Source organism: Trichogramma pretiosum, unplaced genomic scaffold, assembly GCF_000599845.2.
Source record: "Trichogramma pretiosum strain Unisexual culture from Peru unplaced genomic scaffold, Tpre_2.0 scaffold34, whole genome shotgun sequence".
NCBI lineage: Eukaryota > Metazoa > Arthropoda > Insecta > Hymenoptera > Trichogrammatidae > Trichogramma > Trichogramma pretiosum.
The window spans coordinates 231,785-258,045 of NW_019641683.1; the positions used below are offsets into that span (position 1 = coordinate 231,785).

The 26,261-nt window shown below is 31.8% G+C and overlaps 2 protein-coding genes across 16 annotated transcripts in view; one reads left to right on the forward strand and one right to left on the reverse strand.

The window, feature by feature from the left end:
- LOC106648279 (phosphatase and actin regulator 2-like) overlaps positions 1-26,261 on the reverse strand; it is a 79,234-nt gene that overhangs the window by 45,314 nt on the left and 7,659 nt on the right. For 3 of the 15 annotated variants that reach the window (XM_023461119.1, XM_023461118.1, XM_023461107.1), the window contains exons 1-2: positions 13,736-14,932; positions 10,431-10,968 (exon numbers count right to left, since the gene is read on the reverse strand). The exons of 2 other annotated variants lie outside the window; for them this stretch is intronic. In XM_023461119.1, coding sequence (XP_023316887.1) covers positions 10,431-10,767 — 337 coding nt within the window. In that variant the 5' untranslated portion in view covers positions 10,768-10,968; positions 13,736-14,932. Of the gene's footprint in view, positions 1-10,430; positions 10,969-13,735; positions 14,934-22,058; positions 22,632-26,261 lie in introns of those variants that run through there. 10 more of the 15 variants (XM_023461106.1, XM_023461113.1, XM_023461108.1 and 7 more) reach the window with 7 other exon arrangements.
- On the forward strand, positions 19,695-21,067 carry LOC111694155 (beta-1,4-galactosyltransferase galt-1-like). Its single transcript, XM_023461125.1, has 4 exons — positions 19,695-19,713; positions 19,778-20,057; positions 20,132-20,623; positions 20,703-21,067. Exons 2-4 carry the CDS (start codon positions 20,047-20,049, stop codon positions 20,950-20,952), a joined length of 753 nt encoding a protein of 250 aa, XP_023316893.1. The 5' UTR covers positions 19,695-19,713; positions 19,778-20,046; the 3' UTR covers positions 20,953-21,067.

Here is a 26,261-nt window from a genome sequence, read left to right on the forward strand (position 1 = left end):
GTTTTATGTAGTACATATCAAATTATAATAATAATGAACGATATTTTTAGTTCTACAATTACCACTGTTAAGACTAGCTTAATTGTGACTCGTAAGAAAATTGTTTCTTCACGACTGGTAGCCAAGAATCAAGGAAAATTAGAGAAAAACCATGTTTTATTGACTCATATGATGCTAAATAATGAAGTCTGTTTGTCTGCCGATGACCAAAATTTATCAGAAGTTGCAGTTTAATGTTTCGATGAACATATTACAATATTGGCCATATCGCTGGATACGAACATGTTTATTTTTGGCTTTCAGACTGATTTTTGGTAATTTAGGGATTTTGAGATGATAAATATGATTTTGGATGACAAATTTTAATTCCTCATCAAATTTTACATAAAAAATCATGTTTCAATAATTTTTTTATATTCACCCTTGGGAAGCAGAATAATATATGAAAAATCAAATTCCAACTCAGATTCAAGAGGGGGGACAGTTGACGTGATACAGCCCATATACAAAAAATTTCGAACAGATAATACATATATGCGCGATATGTAGAGATAGCTAAAATAAGGTTGGAATGCGTACTGTGCTAATATCATATATTTTTTGCGCGTATTTAATATCTCTATAGATCTTATACAAAGTAACAACTAGAAGTATCACATGTCCATTTTTGTGACAAAAAAAAACAAATACAATCTTTATTTTTTATTAACTGTGTTGTGCGCGAATGCACAAAACGATATTAGACATGTCAATTCCTGAAGACTTAAAGAAGTTAATAAAACTTTTAATTGAGAGGACGCAGATAAAAGGATCGTATAAAACGTGCTTGTTTTCGTTATATTAGCTTTTTTTCCGTACGTGTTAGACTTCGTTACAAATTTGAAATGCGTTACTCTTCGTGAAGAACGTCGATACGTACGCACGGTTTTGTAATAATACTTTACGATACAAGTGCCATAAGTAACACTTTTTGGCACGGCGTAGTTTAGGGCCCGAGCGCAGCGAGGGAGTTCAATATTTTCGTCAATTTTGCTGTAATTAGGCTGAAATTTTAACAGAATACTCTTGAAAGTAAAAACAATCAAATAAAACAATAAAAAAAAATTCAATTTTTCAAGGCCAGGACTATATCCCCCCCGTTAATAGAGCAAATTTTCCATTTATACATTGTCGGATTGACAAGCAGGATCAGGTTGGTTGAAAAATTCATCAGATCGTGACGACATGTGAACGTTATGCCATCAAAGAGCACGTTCAACCCACATCGACCTCCCACACATTCTACGTATGCATACGTTACATAGATATTTGTATATGCACAAAGATAGGACTCAGCAGTCAAAGAGCAAATGATTACGATGCAGCTAATGTTACTGGAGTGTGTGATGCAATAGAACATTATCGCGTGAAGAACAATAGAGAGGAATCTCATTCTTTATTTCTCTTCTTGTTTTCATACTTCTCATTCATAAACATATCTTCATAAGCTATTTCCGTACATGTAGATAGATGTCAAGTGGAAGTTAATAAATATCTGTTTGCATCGATACAGGAGAATATTTTTTTAAATTGATCAATCGTTTCCTTTCAAAAACAATTTAATGGCAGCAAGTGAACATCATTTAGTTCCATTGATGTAAATCTAAATTATATAATGTTTGTAGAACTTTCTTCGCTTTTTAATTTTTATACAATGGATCCATTTAATAAAAAATTAAAAAATCGACCTGCGTCTTTGAAAACTTTGTAACCTACTGTAGTATATAGGCTTTAACGCGTCAACTGCCCCCCCCCCCCAAATGGAAATTACAAAAAAACACGAATGAAAAAGAGTTACAGCAGTCATTTGGCTCACATTTTTCATAAATAATAAGAACAATTAATTACTAACAGCGCATGTCAACATTTTTTGTAAATTTTTTTAGAGCTTCTTTTTTAAAAGTATGGCAAAATTACTCATATAGGGGAGAGACGGGCATGAGTGCCACCCAAAATTCAAACTTACGTCCAGAAGCGAATTTTTAAAATTTTTTAAATCTCAAACGATCATTGCAAAGGGGAGCTCAAGCTCTATAACATATATTAAAATTGGAAAATTACAATGAAATTTCAATTTTTTATTGAATTTCAAAAAATTTGTCACAATGGCCTGTCTTTTTTCAATGGCGGGCAATTGTGCCATAGGAGTCGGGCACGAGTGTCATGTATATTATCATGCAAGAAATACATGTACGTGTGAGAATAATATAATTTTTTACTCAAAAACAATGAAGTTTAGAGAAAAAGTTTATAGAACAAGAAAATCTCAAAATTTATCGAGAAACATTCTCAAATATTTTCAGAATTTTTTGAGATTTTTTTTAAAGAGATTGGACTCGACGAATTGTCGGAAAATTGAAAATCGTCTCCGAAAATTCTCAAAAAATTTGGGTCTTTTTCTCGATAAATTTATGACTTTTTTGTTCCATAAACTTTTTCTCTAAACCCAATGGTTTTCAAGATAAAAATCGAGTTTGGTTTTTTATAAACATTTCACTTGAGGGACGCTATTTTGTTAGAAAAAGTAGATAAAAAAATTTGGGAAAATTTCCTACGGTATTTTTACACTTATGATTACCTCTCATCATATTTATATCTCGAGTTTTATACTGCAACACTTCGAAAAAATGTCTTAAAGTTGATTTTTCGCGCAAATTTTTACGTTTGTTTTTGTTTAAACAACCATAACCTTTTGACGAAGAATCAAATCTTAAATTTGAGCCCAGATTCTGAAAGGGCATAAAATTTTACATAAAAATATGTATGCGTTAATATCATTCAAAATATAGTGATATACCGTAGCAGAGTCTTATAATAGACCCGCCATACTTAATCTTAAAATGTTTACAAATCATGATTCATTGCCACATTAAAAAAAAAAATATTGAAAGAATTTAAGTTTAGTTCTTTTTTTACTAAATTGTCTGTAATAGATTTTGATTAGTCGCCATTTCCAGTCTCCAACTTTATACAACACCTGCGTCAGGCGTTTCCCATTTTTATAACAGTTGGTTGAAGAAAGTCGTATTTACTAGAATGACGAATAATTTTGACGAAAATTGGAAACTTGAGATTTTTAAAAATATTTTTGAGTCTTTGCTGAATTGATTAAATATGCTTTAACCGATTTGGATAACCTAGTAACAATGAACATTGTAAACAATGAATTTGACTATGGATCCGAAAAATCGCGAATAAGCGAACCCAAAAACCGCGAATGGATCAGAAGGAGGGTCTATACTAGTATCTAGTTTATAGAGTACTCGAAAAACTCGGTACCCGAAGAAACTCAAGTATTCGAAAAATCGAAAACTCGACTCGAATTCGAGAAAAATACTCGACTCAATCGATTATTTTTCACACCCTCAACACTTACAAACATATTTATATATAAGCTAATGTACATTGCGAAATATAGTCGTTTATAAATAGCACGACGAAACTTTTTATGTTCTATTAGAGAATAATTAAAATCAGCATCTTACGCACAATAGTCGAATAATGCAGCCATCGACATATCTCTATTTTATATACGTAGTAAGCCCGGCGCGGGTGATATGAAATTGTTGGCTCATCGCAGAGCCACGTGTTACAGCTTGAACAAGTACCCGAGTGCTCCTTTCATACATGGGGCATTGCCAAGCATACCATAGTAGGTGTGCGCGCGCAAAGCATGAAGCAATATACTTAATCAAAAATATGTGTCGCACGCGGCCCTTTCTCAGTTTTGTCGATCAATATTCCAGCAATCTTTTTAACGAGCCGACGCTACGCTAATGGTAGCAAAAATTACGAATGTGCATTGCCAGATCAAAAGGTAAAACACAACACTCTCATGCCTTCTTACTTTCAAAATATTCAAGAGCGAGGAAAAAGTCGCAAAATTTAAATTCCAACTTCGATTTGCATGATCACCGAGCCAAATAATTCATCTGTAGTAAGCCTTACATCTATATTATATATTACATTTTACGTGCTAATTATTCCATATAGCTCTATGATTTCTTGAATGGCGCGAAGTATATTTTTACGATGCTGTGTATATGAGTAGCGTAACGCCGCAGCTCTCTCTCTGTCATACTTGCCAGAGGGAGCGCGAGGCGCGCTCCTCAATGCATATCAGTAGAAGAAGGTACAGATAAAGTTTTTGGCAAAAGTGGTCACAGAGTGACTGTACCAAAACCCGGCCACATCTCAATACCCGGACACTTTTATTCAAGTCATACAAGCGTTTGAAAAAATTTTAAAATGATTTAAATGGCATCGTTGAGTTAAATATTATTCATTTAGGTTAATTAACGTTTCACAAAGTGTTTTTTAAGTAAATTATGTCGCATTAAAAACTTGACGAATATTGGCGCAAAAAGACCCTAGAAGCGTAAAATCGCCAAAACCAGCCATTTTTGCCATTTTTTGCACGTTTTTCTTTGAAGCCTATTACAAAACTTTACTAGGTAAGAATTGACATCTTCAGGAAGCTTTTAAAACATTTTTAAAAATGAAAGTCCGGATCGAACTCGATTAGATTTCGAGTTTTTTATTTATATAATTATTTCTATTGTACAAGCTTCCTGAGTGCTCAGATCACTTAGGAATATTCTTTCTGGAAACTTGGACAATTTTCAACAAAAAAACTGTTTTGAACTTTTTCGTTTGAGTCACTACACACTGAACTAGGAATTATTTAAATATTAGCGATTTTTAATGAATTTCGAAAAAATGCTAAAATGGCAAACTTTGGACTTCTGAAAATTTTTTGAGACATTTCTGACATTGGGAACAAATAGTTTTTCATATTTGCAGAAAAAAATTTGTTTCGGTCATTTACATGTTTTACATTAGATCTTGTTCACTACACTTGTCTAATCCCATTTTTCAGTAAAGATACTGTATTTTCGATGTTTTGTTGATTTTTCGAACTTATCTGGAGGATTTCTTTCAGATTGCCTAGAAAATTCATTAATAACTTGAGTAAAATAATTAAAGGAAAAACGATTTAATAAAATATAATAAAGCAATAATATCACGAACGTTGTCAAGTTGGAGCTATTGATGAGTACTCATTTATTAAATCCGCAGGGCAATACGAATGGACTTTGAGGTCAACAACAAGAGTCAATGACTAAGAAGTTCAAATTGTTTCATCACTTCCTAATTCGTAGCTCGTCAAGTTATAAATGACTTACTCGCACTCGCGTACTTATTCACGTTCCCGAGAGCCAACTTAACAAGAGCGATGCAGATAACTACTTTTTCAAATCGAATGCCTTATTCAGCTCGATCATCATCTCTCTCGAGAAAATGACCGCATGTACGTAAGCGAGGAAGTATCTATGTATGATCCCCATTGTAGCCTCGTACTGAACAATGACGCTACGTAAAACTCGTAACAAGGCGTTGTTAGGTTTCTTTCGTAATTATCTACATAATACTTTCAGAAATTGCTGTGGTAAAATGTTGTGGATGGCTATGCCTCATATTTAATATAATCAGCTCTACGTATGAGCTCGTGCGGTACGTATATAAACGTGGAGCAGTGAGATCGTTCAACTCGCATCGTGCAGCGGCACGCACAATAGCAATTAGCAACATTTTATACATATATAGACATGATAAATATACATAAACAATGCTCGCAGAGGCGACTGATTGACTCGTGGGAAGAATTGGCTTGTGCGCGTAAGATGTAGCAGAAAGAGCATTAACAGCCTGAAAATACACGAGAGGTTCTAATGGGAAAGTGAATTCGATAGATACAGTGCATACATGCGTACATTAAAATTTTCAACCATTTTGAATATATTTCAATATCAAACTCAAAATCAAATTTTCAGAAAAAAACTTCAAAGTGATCTTAGCACTCAAGAAGCTTGTATCGGTATAAAGTAACGCAAAAATTAAAATTTAATAGAGTTCGACTTGGACTTCCATCTCCTAAAAATTTGTAGAGTTTTTTAGAATTTACGCTTCTATCTGATAAATTTTTTTAATGGGCCTTTAAGTTTAAACTGCCTGAAAAGTCCAGAAGTATCAAAAAAGGCATACAAACGTTGAAAAAAGCGGTTTTTGTTGAATTTCTGCGTGGTGAGCTTTTTACATGTATTCTGAAAATTCTCTATGCTGAGCTAGGATTTTCAACCAAAGGATTTTAAATACGTGAAATAATCATGAATTACAGAAAAATGTTAACTTTTGGGCCCTGAAGAGGGTGCTAGTTGTTTTTAAAAATTCTGATAAAATTTGGGGACATTTTTGACATCGAAAACAACCAATTTTTCATGTTTGCAGAAAATTTGTTTTTTAGACATTCGACTTCAGTGAAAATTGGCCATATAGATAGATTAACCATTAATTCTACATAAGGCTAAATAAATCGTAGCCTTAACGCAATAACCGGCTTAATAAACTTGGAAAAATTGTTACACTCATGGTATTGAAATTTTGATTGTAATTTAACCTAATAATTTTTCATATAATTATATGCAAATCTCATCACATGAATCATCGTTAATCTGTAGATAGAGTGCCAATTATATTTGCAAAAGCAAACAATTTGATATATCTCAAATAATTTATCATTTGAATACTTTTGGACAAGGTGATCTGTGTACAGAAACTAAAAGTTTGTCCTAGAAACTTATATGACGGTCAAGGCTTATGAAAAGAAATTTAGCTGGGAGCAGCGCTTTAGTTTAGTCTTTTTATTACCACAGATACTTCTGCTCTTTCTTATACTGCTGTTTCTACACAGTCTGCTACTACTGACCCTAATATTAATATGCATAAAGCAAGTACACATCTTTAGGCAGTATATTTCTGTAAGACAAGGAGTAAAGAACCGCGAAATAAAAGAAGGAATTTTTCATGAGCAATTCGAGTTTTCAAAAATCTCCCTTAAAAACTTGAGCAACGCTTTACACTCGGTATTTTTACGAGAGTAGTAAAGTCAAATACAACTTTTTACCAAGTAGCATAATGGGGAAATCAATACAAAAAACAAGAAAAATTCATTGAAAACCATGTTTTAAGGGTTTATACACACCTTGAACTTGAAATTTTTATTGAATTTCGAGTAGGATTTCGCCTCCCCTTTCTATTGCATTTTTCGAAATTCCAAAATTTTTATTTTGCACTGAGATACAGCAGTTTCCGTGAGCCTTTTTCCCATACTTTACGTGTTAAACTTTTTCTTCTTTTGCCTTTTCTAGCGAGTAGTATTTTTGGTCGTCTGTCGTAACTTTCAGAGGGTACCGATTGAGCTTCAGCACCAGAGTGCTTACACTTCTTCAGAACATCAATGGTTACGGTCACTACCTCAAATGAGACGATTGAACTAATAGGTTTCTCTGAAACAGTACTTTTATGACTTAAATTTCGGTAAAAACGAAAATTGAAAAAAAAATGTGTTTAACTATTCATGCAGAGCAATCTGCCTGTTCCATCGGACCATCCGGAGTAGTGACCGCAACAATTGATGTTCTGAAGAAGTGTAAGCACCCTGTTGCTAAAGCTGCATGGGCGCTCTCTAAAAGTTACGACAGATGACTAAAAATACTACACATCAATAAACGCAAAAGAAGAAAAAATTTAACACGTAAAGTATAGGAATAAGGTTCACAGAAACAGTTGCATCTCAGTGCAAAATGAAAATTTTGGAGTTTCAAAAAATGCCATAAAAAGGGGAGAAAAAATCTTACTCAAAAATCCAATAAAAAAAAAATTCTGAGTTTAAGGTGTATGTGTCCCCTTGACTGCACCATTGTAGGGGACTCTTCCCTATTCTTCAAATGACTATTAATTATGCACTGAAAGCGAGTTTGTATGGCTACCGTACTTCAAGTACAGGTAAACTGCTCACAAAAACTCCTCACTGATAGTCCCGGCACAAAGCATTCTCCGGCGTTTTTTTAATGTAGTGCTACTTTTGTAACTCGCCATGTTCGACGTATATGGGGCTGGAAAAATATTCTACATAAGCATTTCAATAGATTTTTGTCTGCCCTTTCCGATGGGATCATTAGTATTTCGAAAAAAAATTAATTTTCGCTGAGGAAATATACTTTGAAGTTGACTTGATTTTTCGATACGTACATCCCTTTCTATCTTGTTCGTAGCTATTGCGATCGAAAGATAATCTAATAACGAAACTTTTTGCGAAATTTCAAGATGGAGACTCAAATTGTTCAAAAGATATTAACAATTAAGTAGCGAAAATCGTGGCACGCCAGTATAAAATATATATATTCTGCTAAATATATGGGCTATATTGCGTCAACTGTCGCCCCCCCCCCGTCCTCTTGGATCAGAGTTGAAATTTGAATTTTCATATTTTATTCTGCTTCCCAAGGGTGAATATGAAAAAATTGTTGAAACATGATTTTTTAGGTAAAATTTGATGAGGAATTCAAATTTGTCATCCAAAATCGTATTCATAACCTCAAAATTCCTAAATTTCCAAAAAATCAGTCTCAAGTCCAAAAATAAACATGTTCGTATCCAGCGATGAGGTCAATATTGTAATATGTTCATCGATACATCAAAATACAACTTCTGATAGATTTTGGTCATCGTCAGACAAACAGACTTCATTATTGAGCATCACATGAGCCAAGAATCAAGAAAAATTAGAGGAAACCCATTTTTTATTGACTCATATGATACTCAATAATGAAGTCTGTTTGTCTGTCGATGAACAAAATTTATGAGAAGTTGCAGTTTAATGTATCGATGAACATATTACAATATTGACCTCATCGCTGGATACGAACATGTTTATTTTTGGCCTTGAGACTGATTTTTGATAATTTAGGGATTTTGAGGTTATGAATACGATTTTGGATGACAAAATTGAATTCCCCATCAAATTTTACATAAAAAATCATGTTTCAACAATTTTTTCATATTCACCCTTGGGAAGCAGAATACATAAAATATGAAAAATCAAATATCAACTCTGATCCAGGAGGGGGGGGGGGCAGTTGACGCAATATAGCCCATATACATTCATTAGAATGAGTGACGGAAAAATATTTAAAAATTGAACTTGTTATGCTTAATACGTATGACATATTTGTAAAGGATCAGAGTTTTGGGGTCAGCAAGAATTTTTCTCAAATATTTAGAGGCAAGGACGAAATAGTAGATAATACTAGTAGATATTAGCAGTCTAGAGAAGAGCTCCGTTAGTATTTATACATTCTCTGTGGCTTTTTTTTTGTAGGTGAGTATACTATTTTTTTTTTGAATCCACTAGCAGAAATTTATTTTTTTTGTTTTGGTCAAAGGGTGGAAAAGGTTAGTTTCGGCTGGTTATACGCTGATGATATCTTTATATCAATATATAACAACTTTCTGCTTAAATTTGATGTTTCATCAAACCCTCGAAAAAGTGAAGGAATATTGACGATAAAGATGTTACCAAAAACATAGTCCAGCCCCTCAACGTTTCGCACATTTGCATTTCTAGAAAAGTGGAGTGACTTATAATAAAGAGAATTTTTGCATTTTATGGAAATTTGAAAATGCATAATTATACATTTGAAGGCGAGGTAAAAAAATGCATCAATAGATATAATTATTCCCTCAATGAGTGAGAAATAAATTATAGTCATTAGTTAGTAATTCAGGAATTATTCAATTTCTTGTACCTGCCATGTTTAAGAAAGCGGGCTAATTTCTAAAATAACTTCGTAAAATGAACCAACATCGAAAAGTACTTCTAGTTTTCGAAAGTAGAATTTATTGTTTTTTTGGGACGTTTAAAAAATATTTTGTATGATTTTAAGTACGGTAAAACTTTGAATGGCCATAAAAATGAACTATTAACTTTTAGACGGAATGGTTCGTTTTTTATAATAAGGATCACATTTATAATCGACCTGTATCATTTTTATTCAAGAAAAATTTTTCTATTTTTTTTTTTTTTTTTTTTTTTTTTTTTTTTTTTTTTTTTTTTTTTTTTTTTTTTTTTTTTTTTTTTTTTTTTTTTTTTTTTTTTTTTTTTTTTTTTTTTTTTTTTTTTTTTTTTTTTTTTTTTTTTTTTTTTTTTTTTTTTTTTTTTTTTTTTTTTTTTTTTTTTTTTTTTTTTTTTTTTTTTTTTTTTTTTTTTTTTTTTTTTTTTTTTTTTTTTTTTTTTTTTTTTTTTTTTTTTTTTTTTTTTTTTTTTTTTTTTTTTTTTTTTTTTTTTTTTTTTTTACAAATTTTAGCGAAAGGCAGAATTTTTCGGCATTCATTTCAATAATAAGGTATGTATTTTTATGATTGACTTTATGGTTAAAATCAGACGTGTCACGAAGATACCCTATTGCTATATGACTATCAAATTTTATTGAGGTCATGCCTAGAGAATTGCATAACAATTAAAATTCGCTTGTTCAAAATTGACAACTCACCTTTGACGGTAGTAGTAACATTTACAGCTACCTCCTTAGTAGTCGCGGTAGGTCCATGTGCGAGAAAATCACTGAGCGATAATGATGAAGCTATTATTTGTCTTTTTTCTTCAAAATTCAAATAATCTAGGCTATTACTGCGCTGAGGCGTGGGTGCAACGATAGTGACGGTTTTGGTTCTCGGGCAGAAGGGTTGATTTCCAAATCGTACGTGGGGAGGAAACGGGTCGTGATCTTGTAAGGGAGGGCTAGGCTCCTCGCCCGGTTTGTATATTTTTGGAGGTAGGAGATAAACGCCACCTATGCATATCGGCAGCATAACGTCAGGTTTATCCATCGCAGCTTAATGTTTTTTTTTGTCTTCTGCACTTTTTTTTCTACTCCTGGCATTCTGCTTTGTTTTGTTCAAATTTATTAGATGAGCAATACATCATTATTCTTCTAATATCTGCTACTGGACGGAGATATTTTCTTATTTGTTTTGAACGTAACGAGTAGAAAACCATTCGGACAAGTGCATCAACCGTGAAGTTTGACTCTGCGTTATATAAATTATCAATGTAGTCTTAAATGTATGAAATGAGTTTACAAATTTTAGATATAAAAGAGAAATTAGTCACTCGTTTCGTTGTCGTTAGATAAATAATAGACAAATTTAAGTTGAAATTTTAGTAAGAAGCTAAGAAAATTATTTTCTTCTTCTCATTCAATCTGTGTTCGAAATGACTCAAGTTTTTTCAATATAAATAACGCTATTTAATTAAATTTAAATTAAGCGTAAGTTATAGCAATTTACGCTCCATGTGAAATTTGAGTATGCTTGATTCTTTCTCTTTTATTGTACGAGTGACGTTATCATCCTTGAAAAAATACATTTTTAATTCAAATTATTAAAAAAAATTCATTGTAATGGGATAATTTTGTAATAAAATATATTTTAACTGCAGAAAAATTCTAATTCAAATTCTAACCGTATGTTTACCTCATTTCGAAAATTTACAATCCATAAAATTGCATTTAAATTGTTTGAATAGTAGCAAGTTGATTTTCAAGTAAAAGTGAGAGTATTTCTACACATTTATTATTGCATCAATTTATAGATGCGAAGTAGTTAGACGACTTTTTCATCGTGAATACATCTTAAACCTGCAGTTTCATTCTTCAAACGATAAAACAAGGTGTTTTACTATGGCTCTGATTATCGCAACCTGGTAAGGAAAACTTCTAACGACAGCGTCCTAACAACTTTCGGTGCACATGATTCGAAAAAAGAATTTCGATTAGTTAAACGAGTACTGGATACTACTTTTTAAATATGCCTTTCAAAAAATATCCGTTTTTTACGCGTGTACATCACAGAATAGACATATGTATTTTGCGTAAGGCATAACTTACAAACCTCTTTTTTTCTATTTTATTAGATGCACAAATACTGTTTCATTTTTTTTTCGTTGAAAGTACTACATCTATAGCCGGCTCATGAAAAATACTTGTTACAACAACGACAACATCTTTAACGACAACGACACGACGTGACATTTGTTCTCTTTCTTATCATTCCCAGCAACTCGCCAACTTTGAGTTTAATCAGTAGGTTAATTTCAGATAATTATCATGCTCTATCTTATTTATTCTCAAAGTACACATTCCAAAGTCTCTTTACATGATGCAGTTGGTTACACAGTATTATTAAGCGGTAAGGACAGTCTTAGTATACTCATGTGTACATCCTCTTTTTTTTGTCGTTTATTTTTTTCTCTCTTTTCTTCGACTTGTTTACCACATTTGCCCAACGCAACAACACCATGTAATTTTTAGACGTAGAGTATACCTAAACGACAATCCGAAGACTGTTCAAATTGTTTCGCATGCACAGTGATAAGAGACGAGAAATCGGAGTATTTGTTAAATACATGTGATTAACAAGAAAAATCGTTTGTACTGAGAAATTTATAGCTGCGGTTATAGTAAAAACTGTGGTTAAATTGCTTGTCAAAAGGAGATTAGAATACTTGTGCTATGAAAACACAAGAGGGGATATCGAAAGATCACACCACTATTAAAGAAGTGAATGCATGTGATTTATCAATACTTGCAGCTGTCAATTTAGAGTTAGCCGTTTTTCTTAAAATTTTTGGAATTACTATCTCAATTGGTAAAAAAGTTAAGGCTATTTGTACTGAAATGTTATCGAGGCTGCTAATAATAAAATACGTAACAATCCTATAATCATTCTATAATAAATTTACATACCAGCGACACGAAAGTAGCATTTCTCAGCCGCTGCGCTAAACGGAATATTGCCATTTTCGGGCCAAGGTGTATGTAAAATACTGGCCTATACCGGGAAAAAAGAAAAGAAAGCCCAAGTGCACGTGCTAATCGACCTCAGCTTCGCCTCTGCCGCTTATTTCCAGTGCCCTGACTTACAGAATAACATTACAGAAATAGTGAAATACTTTGGGAAATTCTTGGCATAGTTTTAATGAATCAATACATGTAGAAATATTGAATAAAAATCAATAAATTAATTATCATTCGTAGTTTGTGTTTACCACACGTTAAGGTTGACTCGGAAATCTCGTATCATTCGAAACTTGTTGGAAGAAGCGAAAAGAGGGACATAAAATCGGTCAAAGCCTAAGCTCGAAAACACTCAGGGATTATAAATTTTGGAACATCCTGAGGCCACCCGCGTAGTCGAAAGCGCGTTAGTATATCAAAGCAGTGTAGAGGGCTGTGAATCGTATAATAATCCATAAAAAAAGGAGGAGGGAGCGAGACAAGATGAGCTGTCGGTCCAGCGTGTTTCTGCTGCATGTAAAAAAAGTATATATACATAATATATAGGAATGGGCGAGGTGGGCGCTGCGCAGACGCCGAAATGGCAGTCGCCGGTAAATATTTCGGAACGAGAGCGTTAGAGAACACTGACTACGAATGACGGACAACAGAGAGTGAAGGAAAGGCAGGCGTAAATTGACAAGATCGTTGCACTTATATACAGATTTTGATGTGCAATTCAACGCAGAGAAACCAGCATTGTTTTTTTTCTTTCTCTAAGGCGATTTTGTCTCATTTTTATATGAGCACGCAGACGATATAGAGCGTATGGCTGATGCAAATGCAATAGATAAATCGATTAAATTAGCAACGTCATCTCAATTTTTTGTCTTGACTTTGATGCCCGAGACTTGGTTCTCATACAGATGAACAAACACAAGATCTAGAGATCTAGAGAAAAGAGGACACACTTTATAAGTGACGGCGAGTCGCTGGGCACGACTAGAAGAAAATAGACTTACACATCCACAAGTACACCTACGACACTCGCATAGCGCCGCAATGCACACAAAAGGCCTCGCAGCGGTAACTGAACTATGATTGACCACTGTGTGCGTAGCGTGTATATATATATACACATACACACTCACACGCAGATACGCCAGAAGTACACGATGCGATGATGATGCTCTTACGCGTTTACTTTTGCTAAATATGTTTTGCTGCTGCTGCTGCTGCTGTTGCTCCGGCTGCTAGAACCTGACACACAACAACACTTTACCTCGCTCGCTACAACAAGCCACACACTATATTATTATGCATACGCACGGAGTGATATGCGTATATGTATGCTGCTAAGAATCTTCATCTGCTGCCACTCGATGCACACGACGCAAATTCGATCTGGACATGCCAGAAAACCCACTATATTATTACACTCGGCGACTCAATGCCGTTCAACTCAAACGTATGCAGCAAAACTGGCTTCGATTCTTTTTTTACTTTATATATATATTATATATATATAATATATATATGTACATTTATATTCTCCAAAATTAACAACGAATAATGAAACTTTAATACACTGCTGCACATACGACGACGTCAAAACACGGGAATTTTCATGCTACATAATACGTAATATTGTAAATGTAGTAGCCTAGGAGCATAGGATATTTCTTTTTGCGTGCATGCACACGTTCAACACACTCACGCACACACACATACACTCACTTGCACGATGTAATCATACGCACTCGATTGGTATTTAAATGCAAAGGGCGTCACTTTTTAAATGTCCAAGAAGCCTCACTAAATTCGAGCGCGCTTGGCCGCGCTCATATTCACAAACATTAAAAAAACGTAAATAATGCTCAACGGCGCAAAGATGAAAAGCACGCTCAGCACATAACACTATAAGCAACAATCGTTTGTGTACAAGCCAGAGGCCGTCGCGAGCAATACTGACTGGCTAAAAGGCTCCACTATACTGCTCCACGAAACATATACGCACATTGCAAAGACAGGCCGAGGAACAGAAACAAACTAAGACATACGGCGGAATAAAGAGAGAGACAAAGATATAGAGAAAGAGCGGTTGATATGGTTATGCAGACTTATAAGTTAGGGAGTTCGTCGCTTCGAGAGAACAAACAGGACAGAAACATCAGAGCAATGCGAGTTTTGCGCCATCTATTGGCATTTCAAGTTATGGATCAAGCCGGTACAAAAGGTTGCATATTTACAATTATAATAAATGTATTGAATTTGTAATTTTAACATTTGTTAGTTTTGCGTGTAATAAAATCAAATTGTCGATAGTGGTCACTTAAAAGTACTGATAAAAAGAATAGTTTCTTTTATAACAGGTGAAATATCATGAAAAAATATTTCACATCATGTAAGAATAAAAAAAAATTATAAGTTTACTGTCAGCAGATGTAGTCGTGGTCGACTTTACTGCAATTGAATGTATTTATTCATAAGAAATATCGTTTTTTTAATCAGTAATTGTAAAGTTTTCTTCATCATACCTAAATAGAGGGTAAATCAATCAATTTCTATTGAAAAAATAGACGTTTTCAACGAAATTCGAATGACTCATTTACACGAAAAGTAAACAATCTTAAAAATCACAGGTCAAGATAAGATCATCAGATCAAGTTTCATAAGACTTTGTCTTATAGCAATGTATATTATTAAGTAAGATTTTATAGATTACAAATTTAAATTTGTTTGTGATTATGTATTGGAATATAGTTATAGATTATTTATGAAAAATAATGATGTCATTAGCACAGCTTTGTGCGTGGCCATATACAATTTTTTTTATTCCTTTGCAATTTTTTAATTAATTAATCATAAAAAATGTAGTTCAACAATATTATTTTCTACTTACAGTACAAAGAAAAACATAGCTCGCACTTTCTAACTCACCTGAAACATAGAATTGAAAATATTTTTTAAGCATAATATTTTTTTGTAGAAAACAAGTTTATAATAGAAATTTATAATTGAAGGACTTGAAAACGAGAAAAATTTCATTAAATTTTTTTAAAAAATATTTTTTTTCTCCTTTCAAAGAAATTTTTAAAAATTTCAAAATTATGATTTTTTACTAAAAAAACAATCTTTTCAGCGAACTATTGGAAAAATTAGATTTATCGTTTTTTAGCAAACTATTGGAAAAATTAGAATAAAATCAGCCATACCCTATTCTCTAGTCCTTATCGAAATGAACATTAAATGCATAGACTACTTATTTAATGTATTGAATATTTATTTAAGGGCTCGAAGGGGATTGAAATCGAAAAAAATTTTACTTTATTTTGGAGTAGGATTTGTTGTGCATTTTTCGTTGCCTTTTTCAAAACTCCAAAATTATTGTTCACTGAAATATAGCTATTTCCAAGAGCCTTCTTTTATAATTTACGCGTTAAATTTTTTCTTTTTTAGCGTTTCCTATCGAGTTGTGTTTTTGATCACCTGTCGTAATTTTCAGAGCGTATAAAATGTTAAAAACAAATCCTAAAAAATTAACACCTGTTCTCTGAACGATTTTAAACACTTTTTATTTTATAACATTTTTTCATAAAGTTGATGGTGGTCGAATTAAAAATCTATATGAAATTTTATGACACCGTCCCGTTTAAGTTCGTCATTTTGGAAATACAAGAGCTATATAAAAATCGCAAATGCGTTTTTCTTGAAAGTTTGTAGCAAAATTATACCACTCATGGTTTCATTTCAAGCCATCTGAAGACAAGAAAAGGTAGAAAATTGACTGAAAACAAATTTGAAGTCAAAAAATTAAGTTTTCATTTGGGTAATAATAAAAGGAACAATAATAATATTTATTTATAGCAAAATTAACACCAGATTCTGAAACGACGTACCCAAAAATCTCTCGAAATTGTAAGATAGAATATTGGCTACATCTACGGTTTTCATACGATTCAAAATTTGCTCGAAAAATTGCAAATTTGGGTTTTAATGGGTTAAGGCAGTGACTATGGCCAAAGGTCGAACAAAATGAAACCTCATACCGAACTAAATGGATTCATTGACTTAAAATTTTACGACAAATACTAAGCGTCGATGGTCTATAATCTCTCAGCAATCTATTTAACTATTTTCATGTATTAACTAGATAAAGTACTTTCAAAATGGGTATTGAAAAAAGCTATTTTGTCGATTCTTTAAAAAAAATTTTTACCTGTTATAGCCTAATATAATGATAAGAATTAACAAAATTTAAGTAAGAATTTTTATTCGAAACCAAATAGAAATAAATTCGAAATGGAATGAGAAAATTATTGCCGAATCTTTCAAATAAAATTAATACCAAGTTCTATGCTGAATAAAACTGATTCATATACAGGACGCAAAAAAGACTCTTGGATAATTATTTATTTGCAATATCAGCGAACAGATACAAAAAGTGTAATATATTTTGCAAATGTGCAATATAAAATGTTTTTATACTAAAGTTATTTTTCACAGATATCGATGACTTATATAGTGTGCATTTTTGTGAACCTATTGAAAAAGAGTATAAGCACGATTGACTAACGCTTTGTATATTCTATTATTGGAAAAAAGTCGAAGAACACTAGTGCAACATGATAGACGTCAGAAATAGGGAAAATTATGTAAACATTCAAGTTGAGCAGCTGTAAAAGACACATACATGATAAAAATAAAATTGAACACGTGTATGTATTCAATATTATAAGTTATACTGCAAATGTATTACAATAGCTTTTACCTTGTTCTAATTATGCAAAATAACTGACTCTTCTACCAAGCCCTATGCATGGCAAATATTGAACATTGTATCATTTTTAATACAGCCTTTCTTCAACCTACATTGATTATGTCATTTGCGTATAGTTTGCATGAAAATACTTGTAAAGCATCAATCATTAACTATTATGTCTCAAATTATTGAGAATTGTGCACAACTTGTGCATAACAAGCTTCAGCCTCATAGTAACACATTGACCATTTCACGCAACTATCTTAAGAGTAATCTTTAAATTTTTATTGTCAAAATGATAAAAGTAATAGATTTATCACGATTTCACTGATCGATGCTGACGTCTTATACAATAAAAACGAATAAATATTAATGATTCAATATAAATGATTCAATTTTATTAATTCTGAGAGAATTGAGGGTAGCTTAAAGATTGTTTATCGTATATTTCTTGTGTCATCAATGAATTATTTCAAACTTTATTCGTATCTTTCTATGAGATTTATGGCATTATCATTTTATTGAAAAAATGAGTTTGAATTTGTTAAAAAAAAGTATTTATATGTTCATTTTGATTGCTTTTTTTCAAAAATCTAGTTTGTCGATGAAGTTTCTATTGTCGAAGTGGTTAGTCACGACGACACACGTGATAACGTAATTTTACAGAAAGAAAGTTGCAAGAAAGTGGTTCTGCCAAAAATGTTCAACAAAACTATATTATTTAAACATTGCTATTAAGTTTCGATTTTATGTAAAAAATAAATTCAAACTTGAGCTAAAATAGGGGTATTTAGTTATTAGCACGTGCTGAAACTCAAAATAACCGCAATCAATTTTCAAAAAATTTAACGAAAAAGTCGTTGAATTAAATTTGTCGTCAATTGGAATAAAAGGGCACAGGTTTTGATGTTTGAAAAAATTACTTAGACGGAAAAACGCAAAGAACAAAAAATTTTTAATTATTCAAAAAATACTTATGAAATTTTTTAGATTTTTTCCGAGAGATTTTGAAAAAAGTCAATGAAAGATTTTGGTTTTTTGAGTTGCAACGCGTATTAACTATTAGTTTTCGAATCCATCGTCGCCCATCGTTGATCGCTTTAATATACCGTAAAATGTAATGAATTAATTATGTTTTTAATTGAATAATAATTAAAATTTTGAAAACTCGAAAATGAAGCCCCAAGCGGGAAAAAATTATGCTTAAAAACGTTTCCAAATTTTTCAGAACTTTTCAAGACATTTTCATTTCCATGAATCTTGCCATTTTAAAAAAAATCGATTAATTTTCTCAGAACATTTTAAAAAAATTCTAGGGTGATCTTTGAACAATTCTAAAACTTTTTTGAGGATCTTATGGTATCGGAAATTATTATTTTAATATTTGTTTGATTCTTTTTCACAAATTTACAATACTGGAAAAATTTGTGAAATTTCGTTGATTTAGCCGAAAACCAGCCAAGTAAACTTATACTTTCAACTTTATATTACTAATTTTTTGAAGAGCTGAATGATATATATTTTGAGAGTTATTAAATAAGAAGCATCCAAAAGTAGATGCGCGCCCATACACGCCGTGCAGGGAGGTTGTTGAATTACCCTTTAACGGTCTCCGAAAATTTCAAGACCCTGTATGAAAAACAGTTTAGGCAAAGAGTCACCTTAAGTATTGGCACGGCGCTACCTTCGTAGCACAATAATAGGCTACTTAATTAACCAGTATTGTATTGGTCATTTATAGTACTATCCTAATTCCTAACATATGTTCAAATTTTATGTCCCCTTTTCTGTGATATAAGTTGGACTTTCTGGTGTGACGGAATAAGGTTAACGCACATGTGTAATGAGTGCAATGTAAACAGGACTATAATTAAGTTCGGAAAACTTTCGAATAAAAATTAATATGCCTGAAATTAAATAAATATTTCCTGAAAAAGTTGAATTAATTTAAATCAATATAAATTGCGCACAACGCATTGATTTTTAACAGTGTATCTGAGGTACGGTATTTGTTATCTGTAGATAAGCATTCGTAGCAGTGTCTTATCTGGTCTGGTTAGTTTTACGATCATAAGTTTTTACAGGAAAGATGTAGAACTTAGTCACTAGCCATTTATGGAAACGAAAATGTTTCCACGAGGTTCACTTTTTCTGGGCTTTTTAAAAAAGCAGTGGATAAAGATTTTGGTCTTAACTTGTAGTTTCTACATATTTTACAAATTTCTTTGTCATCAAAAGGTACGAAAAATCAAATATGAGTACTTTAAAATATACATTATTTTAAAAAATTGTTTTTTTAAAGTACAAAAAACATGTACAATGGATTCATGATAAACAAACGATTCAGTTATACTTACTCGAAAAAATGACTCGACTTGTTGAATCAGAATCAAATATGAGTGATTCTTGGAAAGCTCCTACAGGCATGGATTATTTAATATTTTCGGCTTATACAGATCTGAGACCAGAAGTCATTCTCGATAAAGTTCCCGAAGCACAAAACGAAAACACCTGGGCGATGGTAATTATTTCCGTTAAAATTTCAATGAAATGTTGTAATTTAGAATTAATATGTTTGTCAGGTAAGAATCATCGGAATAGTGCCGGTCAAATCCAAAAATTTGCCAACAAGATGTTTATACAAATTTTCTTCTAGTTTTTGGACATCTGATGCAAACGATTCTATAATTTTAGAATCTCCCGCGATAGCTGTTGATATCGTAGCAGATATTGAAAATTTTGGAATGTCATATTCAGCAGCTTTTATACTTTGTAAATTAATCAAATCAAACGATGAAAGTTTACCTACTCAAGTCACTTTTCTCATGTCTGATGAAGAGCTTTTAGAAAAATCAGATCCAAAAATTAATTTTGTCAGTATCAAATATGCAACCAGAACGCTAAGTTCATATCAGAAACGATTTATGGCTGTTTGTGTTCCAAGTTTACATCACAATTATGATAAATATTTAAATTTAATTGAATTTATCGAATTTTATCGAATGATGGGGGTAAATCATTTTACCTTTTATAATACTTCAGTTACAAAGGAAGTGAGTTATGTGTTAGCTTACTACAGGGACGAGGGTTTTATAACAGTATTGCCATGGAAAATCCCTCCCAAATACGAGTTTGAAAGAGATTTAAGGTTTAAATCATTAAAACTAATTATATTTATGATAGTGAGTACTAATTTATACTCCATAAGTTTTATTCTGAAATTTTAGGTACAATGGAATATTCGCAGCACTTAATGACTGTTTGTACAGAAGTAGTATGATTGAAGACTATAAATACATTGCTAATGTTGATCTTGATGAATTCATTGTACCAAGAAAATACGAAAATTATCAAAGTATGATGAGACAATTAGATCCGGAATCTGATAATCGGAATGCAGTGTTTATTTTTCGGAACAAGTTTTTCTATTTAATGAATAAAGATAATCCTGTTCGAATAACGCCTCAAGGTATTTGAAATTTTTAGAGAAACATGAAAAATCTTATAAATATGTCGTATTTATTAATTTCACTTAGATTATCCTAAATTATTACTTGAAACAAAAATTTTGAGATGGTCTCGTATCAATGAAGCATACGATCGAAGTAAATACATTACAAGAGGATTAGATACAATAGAGTTAGGAAATCATAAAGTTATAAAGACCAGAAAAACTTCTACGATATTAGGTTCTGGTAAAATGATATATTTCGTTTTATAGATGTTAATTTATATTTATTAAAATATACATTTATCTATTATTTTTTCAGAGTTCAAAGAACTTATTATTGAACCCGAAATTGCAGGACTTCATCATTACCGATATTGTGAAGTAAACGAATTAGTGTGTTATTTACGAGGAACTGAATTAGACAAGTCTGCTTTAAAACATGTCCTTCCATTAGGAAAAAGAGTGAATGCAATTTACAATAAACTATTCCACCAATTAAAAAAATGAAAATAAATGATAAAAGAAGTATTGAATGTTATTGGGCTTTAGTCTCTAAAAGTCTCTAAAATTATGTTTCACATTAGTTGTGAATAAAAGAATGATTTTTGTCGAAAAATTGATGCACCATGCACAATAAGTTACCCACTTTTTTACCAGCACAATTTTTTACATTATAGGTTCTGCGTAAGTTTTCATTTAACAATTTTTCGCCATTAATATTGAATAAAAAAGGGTCTGTCGTTGTGCATATCTCATTGTTCAAATGGTTACAAGGCTTTTAAGAATTACATGGGATCGGTTAATTTTATGATTGTGGTATAGTTGTCTTATCATATAAAAAAGCATGAGTTAAGGCATTGTTTTAAAATCATTATTTTTATAATATACTTATTAGCATTAAATTAACTGCAATATAGCAATTATACAAGGTCTTGAAATTAGATCATAATATTGAAGGTGCAAATAATTGAATAAGTTTGAATGAATTTTCGATACTTTTTATAAATTTAAATAAAAAACTCGAGAGAATACTTTGTAATACAGGTATGCAGGCAAGCTAAAGAACAAGCCAACAGGCGAGTTTGCCAATAAAAATATCGAATGTGTTTTTTCTTTTGGGTTTATTTTTTACCTTGTGTGTAAAGTGGAAATTCTCCGTCGCTGTGACTGTGCGTCAGCATTCCTGCCAGAATGAAACTGCTGTCACAAAACTGATTTCCGTCTTTCTTTCCGTTCTTTGTGTATATCCTGTTCGAATACGATAATAAAACTCGGTAAACTCAGCTCTGGTTTCGATACTTGGCGCGTCTTCACCAGTGTCTATGTACTCCGTGTACTTCCAGCTATATATAAACACACAGCTGAATAAGTGCAGTTGCGAAGCAAACGCATCCACAACACTACAGGACCTATTTATCTACAATCGAGTGGAGTAGCACTTTATTACTGCAGCATCACTAACACTAACACTGTCACCATACCTATTGCTAATATTCGATTAATCGAATCAATTATTTTGCTCGGAGCTACGCTCTATTTTCACTTTTTCTCTATTTCTTTCATGTATTTTTTACTCAGTTTATCACAGACGATAAGTAGGTATGCGAATTATAAAAAAACGTTTGATTGTCTTTGATTTATTTCACAACCAACGACGACATTCTGCAGTATTGTCGCTAAGTCACAAACGATTGGTCAGCTGTACCTATATTTAATACGCTTTACTTTGATGTATCATTTATATTAATTTTTAGCCGGAAAAGCTCTTTTAACGTGTTTATTCTATTGACCAACTCTCAGTTTACAGTTATTAAATTTTTATTTGAGCTTTTATCGATCAATACTAAAAACTTTAAATAGATCATCATGCCTTAGTTGCTATAAAGAATTTGTTCTACGATTTCATCACTTGTTACATTTTAATATATAGATAAATTATATATCAGATAGAAAAAAACACGACTTTTTTCATGGAAGATTTGAAAAAAATTGTAAGTCTTCTAGTCAGTGAAAATAAGAAAACAAAGGTAGAAATTTGAAACAATTCAGTTCAAAAAATCAGTAACCATGCCTTTGATCCAAATTAACTTGAAATGTAACAAATGGCTTTCCCATTAAAGTAAAGAAAAAAGTAAGAAAAATAAAAAAAGTTTAAAATACGTTTTTAGTAAAAACCTACAAATCTCTTATTATGAATCATTCTTCTTTATCACAAAAACTTGAAAACATAATAGTCTACATTAATTAATAAAGTACAAAAACTGTATACGTTCCCTTATTAAAAACTATTCAAAAATTGTTGTATGAAGAAATATTTACTAGTAATTCATTTAACAGAAGTACTTTGACGTTAAAGCTCACTTTTTATTTGACGTTGACCAAATAGTAAGAATGAAATGAATTGAAAAGCGATGTGATGATCAAAAATTTTTATAAATACATTTATGAAAGTGATTAGCCGAGAATTATCATTGTACGTCTTATTATTAGTAATAAACTCATAATTTTCACTGCTAAACATGCAGGACATATTGAAACGAAAAAAAAATGCAAAGCTGAATCTTCTAAACTTTTAAGTATTTTACGGGGGTAGTCTAGTTTATCGACCAAAAAAAAGTGTCTTTACGAATTTTTGCCAACAGTCTATGATAGATATTATTCTAAATCTTTTTTGACTAATAAAGGCACTATTGAAGTTCACAAAAACAATTTTTATATAACTTTTACGGTACATTTATGTGTATAATACAGCCATGTATACAGGTATGAAAAAAAAACAGGTCCGCATGGTTCCAGTGTTATAGCAAGAACGAAACAACTGAACTACAAAATAAGGTATACCTTTTATTCATTAACCCGTTTCGGGCCAAACGGACGAAATTTTAGTTATTTTTTCATTCGCTGTAAACTCTGTGAAAAAATTATGTGAGAAATGTCAGAATAGTCATAACCGACGTAAAATTTTATGAACTTTTCGAATCCAGCGTCAGAATTGTTAAAAAAGTTGATGTGTAAAAGTTATGAACAATTAAACAATAAAAAACACGATTTTTTGAAAAAAAAATTTGATTTGATCCGAATTTTCGAGTCGAAACAGACTTGCTCTATAGGTCTAACACGTTTTTTTTGCGTCCATGGGGTGTAGACTTAAAAGTCCAATAGTTACGATATCGAAATTTAACATAGCGGACACGAAAATGGCGCTTCGTAGAAAAAAACCGTATATGAATGTAGTCAATTTTTTTATATGTCAACCAAGCGCCTAGGAACAAAACGTTATAGAGAAAATGTTGAATTTCGATATCGTAACTATTGGACTTTTAAGTCTACACCCTATGGACGCAAAAAAAACGTGTTAGACCTATAGAGCAAGTCTGTTTCGACTCGAAAATTCGGATCAAATCAAATTTTTTTTCAAAAAAATCGTGTTTTTTATTGTTTAATTGTTCATAACTTTTACACATCAACTTTTTTTACAATTCTGACGCCAGATTCGAAAAGTTCATAAAATTTTACGTCGGTTATGACTATTCTGACATTTCTCACATAATTTTTTCACAGAGTTTACAGCGAGTGAAAAAATAACTAAAATTTCGTCCGTTTGGCCCGAAACGAGTTAAATGACTGGCTATGGCTAGAACTAGGATTTTAATTTTTGGGTCAAAAATAACAAAATGGCGGTCGTTTGAACAAAAGGCTACAGAATAACCTTTTTCGTCCCGACGGCCAAAACGAAAAAGTTAGTTTCTGCTGGGGGGATTCATAAAAAATAATGTACGCACCAATGAAGCGAAAAAGAAAGCCTCAGAGCACATGTTTATGAGCCTCGGCTTCGCCTCGGACGATACTTACACGTGCTCTGAGGCTTTTCAGTTTTTCGCTCCCTATTCACGTAATATACTATTTTCCATGTAAAAAATAGAAAAAATTTGAATTTTGACATAATCCCAGTTTCAACTATACCAATATATGTATCAAATATTTAGTTAAAATTTCAGACCTATCGATCGAGTAATTTCGAAAAATGCGTTCAAACTTTTTTTATAAACATTATTATAGGAATAATATGAATAAATAAATCTCGGTTTGATTTGAAATTTTAACACAATAATTTTAGAAATGCATAAACTAGACTAGCTCCTTAAGTCCCGGACGAAATTTCTAACAAGGAGACCACATGAGATGCGGGTCACCAAATGTTCTGAAAATTTTTTTCTGGTCTCTTTTAAAAATCATTTTCTAGTTTATTGAAAAATCTTTGTGATTTTCTAACTCGTAATAGGACATTTTAAACGGAAAATTGTACAATGTACAAGTCTCAGAATTAGTCAAAGAATACATTTGAATTTTTTCAGAATTTTCGAGATCTGCTATCACCTATTTTCAAAGGCCCAAATTTAACGCGTTTTTACTTTTTTCTTAAGAATTTCAGAGACCTTTGAAAATAAGTAATAGTAGGTTTCAAAAATTCTGAAAAAATTCAAATGTATTCCTTGACTAATTCTGAGACTTGTACATTGTGCAATTTTCCGTTTAAAATGTCCTATTACGAGTTAGAAAATCACAAAGATTTTTCAATAAACTAGAAAATGATTTTTAAAATGGGTCCTAAGGTCCATTGGATCAAACTAACAAGGAGACCTTCTCACCTTCGGGTCACAGATCCTTGCCAAACTTTTTGTGGTGCTTTAGTACACCTAAAAAACATGTCCCATACTATTAGTTTATTCTCATAGGCCTTGGAAAGCTTAGGAGAAGTCAATGTATGAATATAATTAAAATAATTGAAATAAAGCGCATTTAATATTCATTTTTCTACTTAAAACTATTTAAATGACTTTTTTTGGGCCCCTGAAACTTGAGATCATTATATGTTATTGTTTGAAAATTATCGGATTTCATATACTTATATGAGTATAATGAATTTTTTAAGCGTTTATAGTCATAAAAATTAAAATTAAGCACTGTATAATACTACAATTTAATAATATGGCGAGTTTCATAGCATTATAAGAGATCCGACAACTTTAAAACAATAACATATAATGATCTCAAGGTTCAGGGGCCCAAAAAAAGTCATTTAAATAGTTTTAAGTAGAAAAATGAACATTAAATGCGCTTTATTTCAATTATTTTAATTATATTCATACATTGACTTCTCCTAAGCTTTCCAATGCCTATGAGAATAAACTAATAGTATGGGACATGTTTTTTAGGTGTACTAAAGCACCACAAAAAGTTTGGCAAGGATCTGTGACCCGAAGGTGAGAAGGTCTCCTTGTAAGCATAGGGGGCTTTATTATTAGATACCAGGAGACCAGAAAAAAATTTTCAG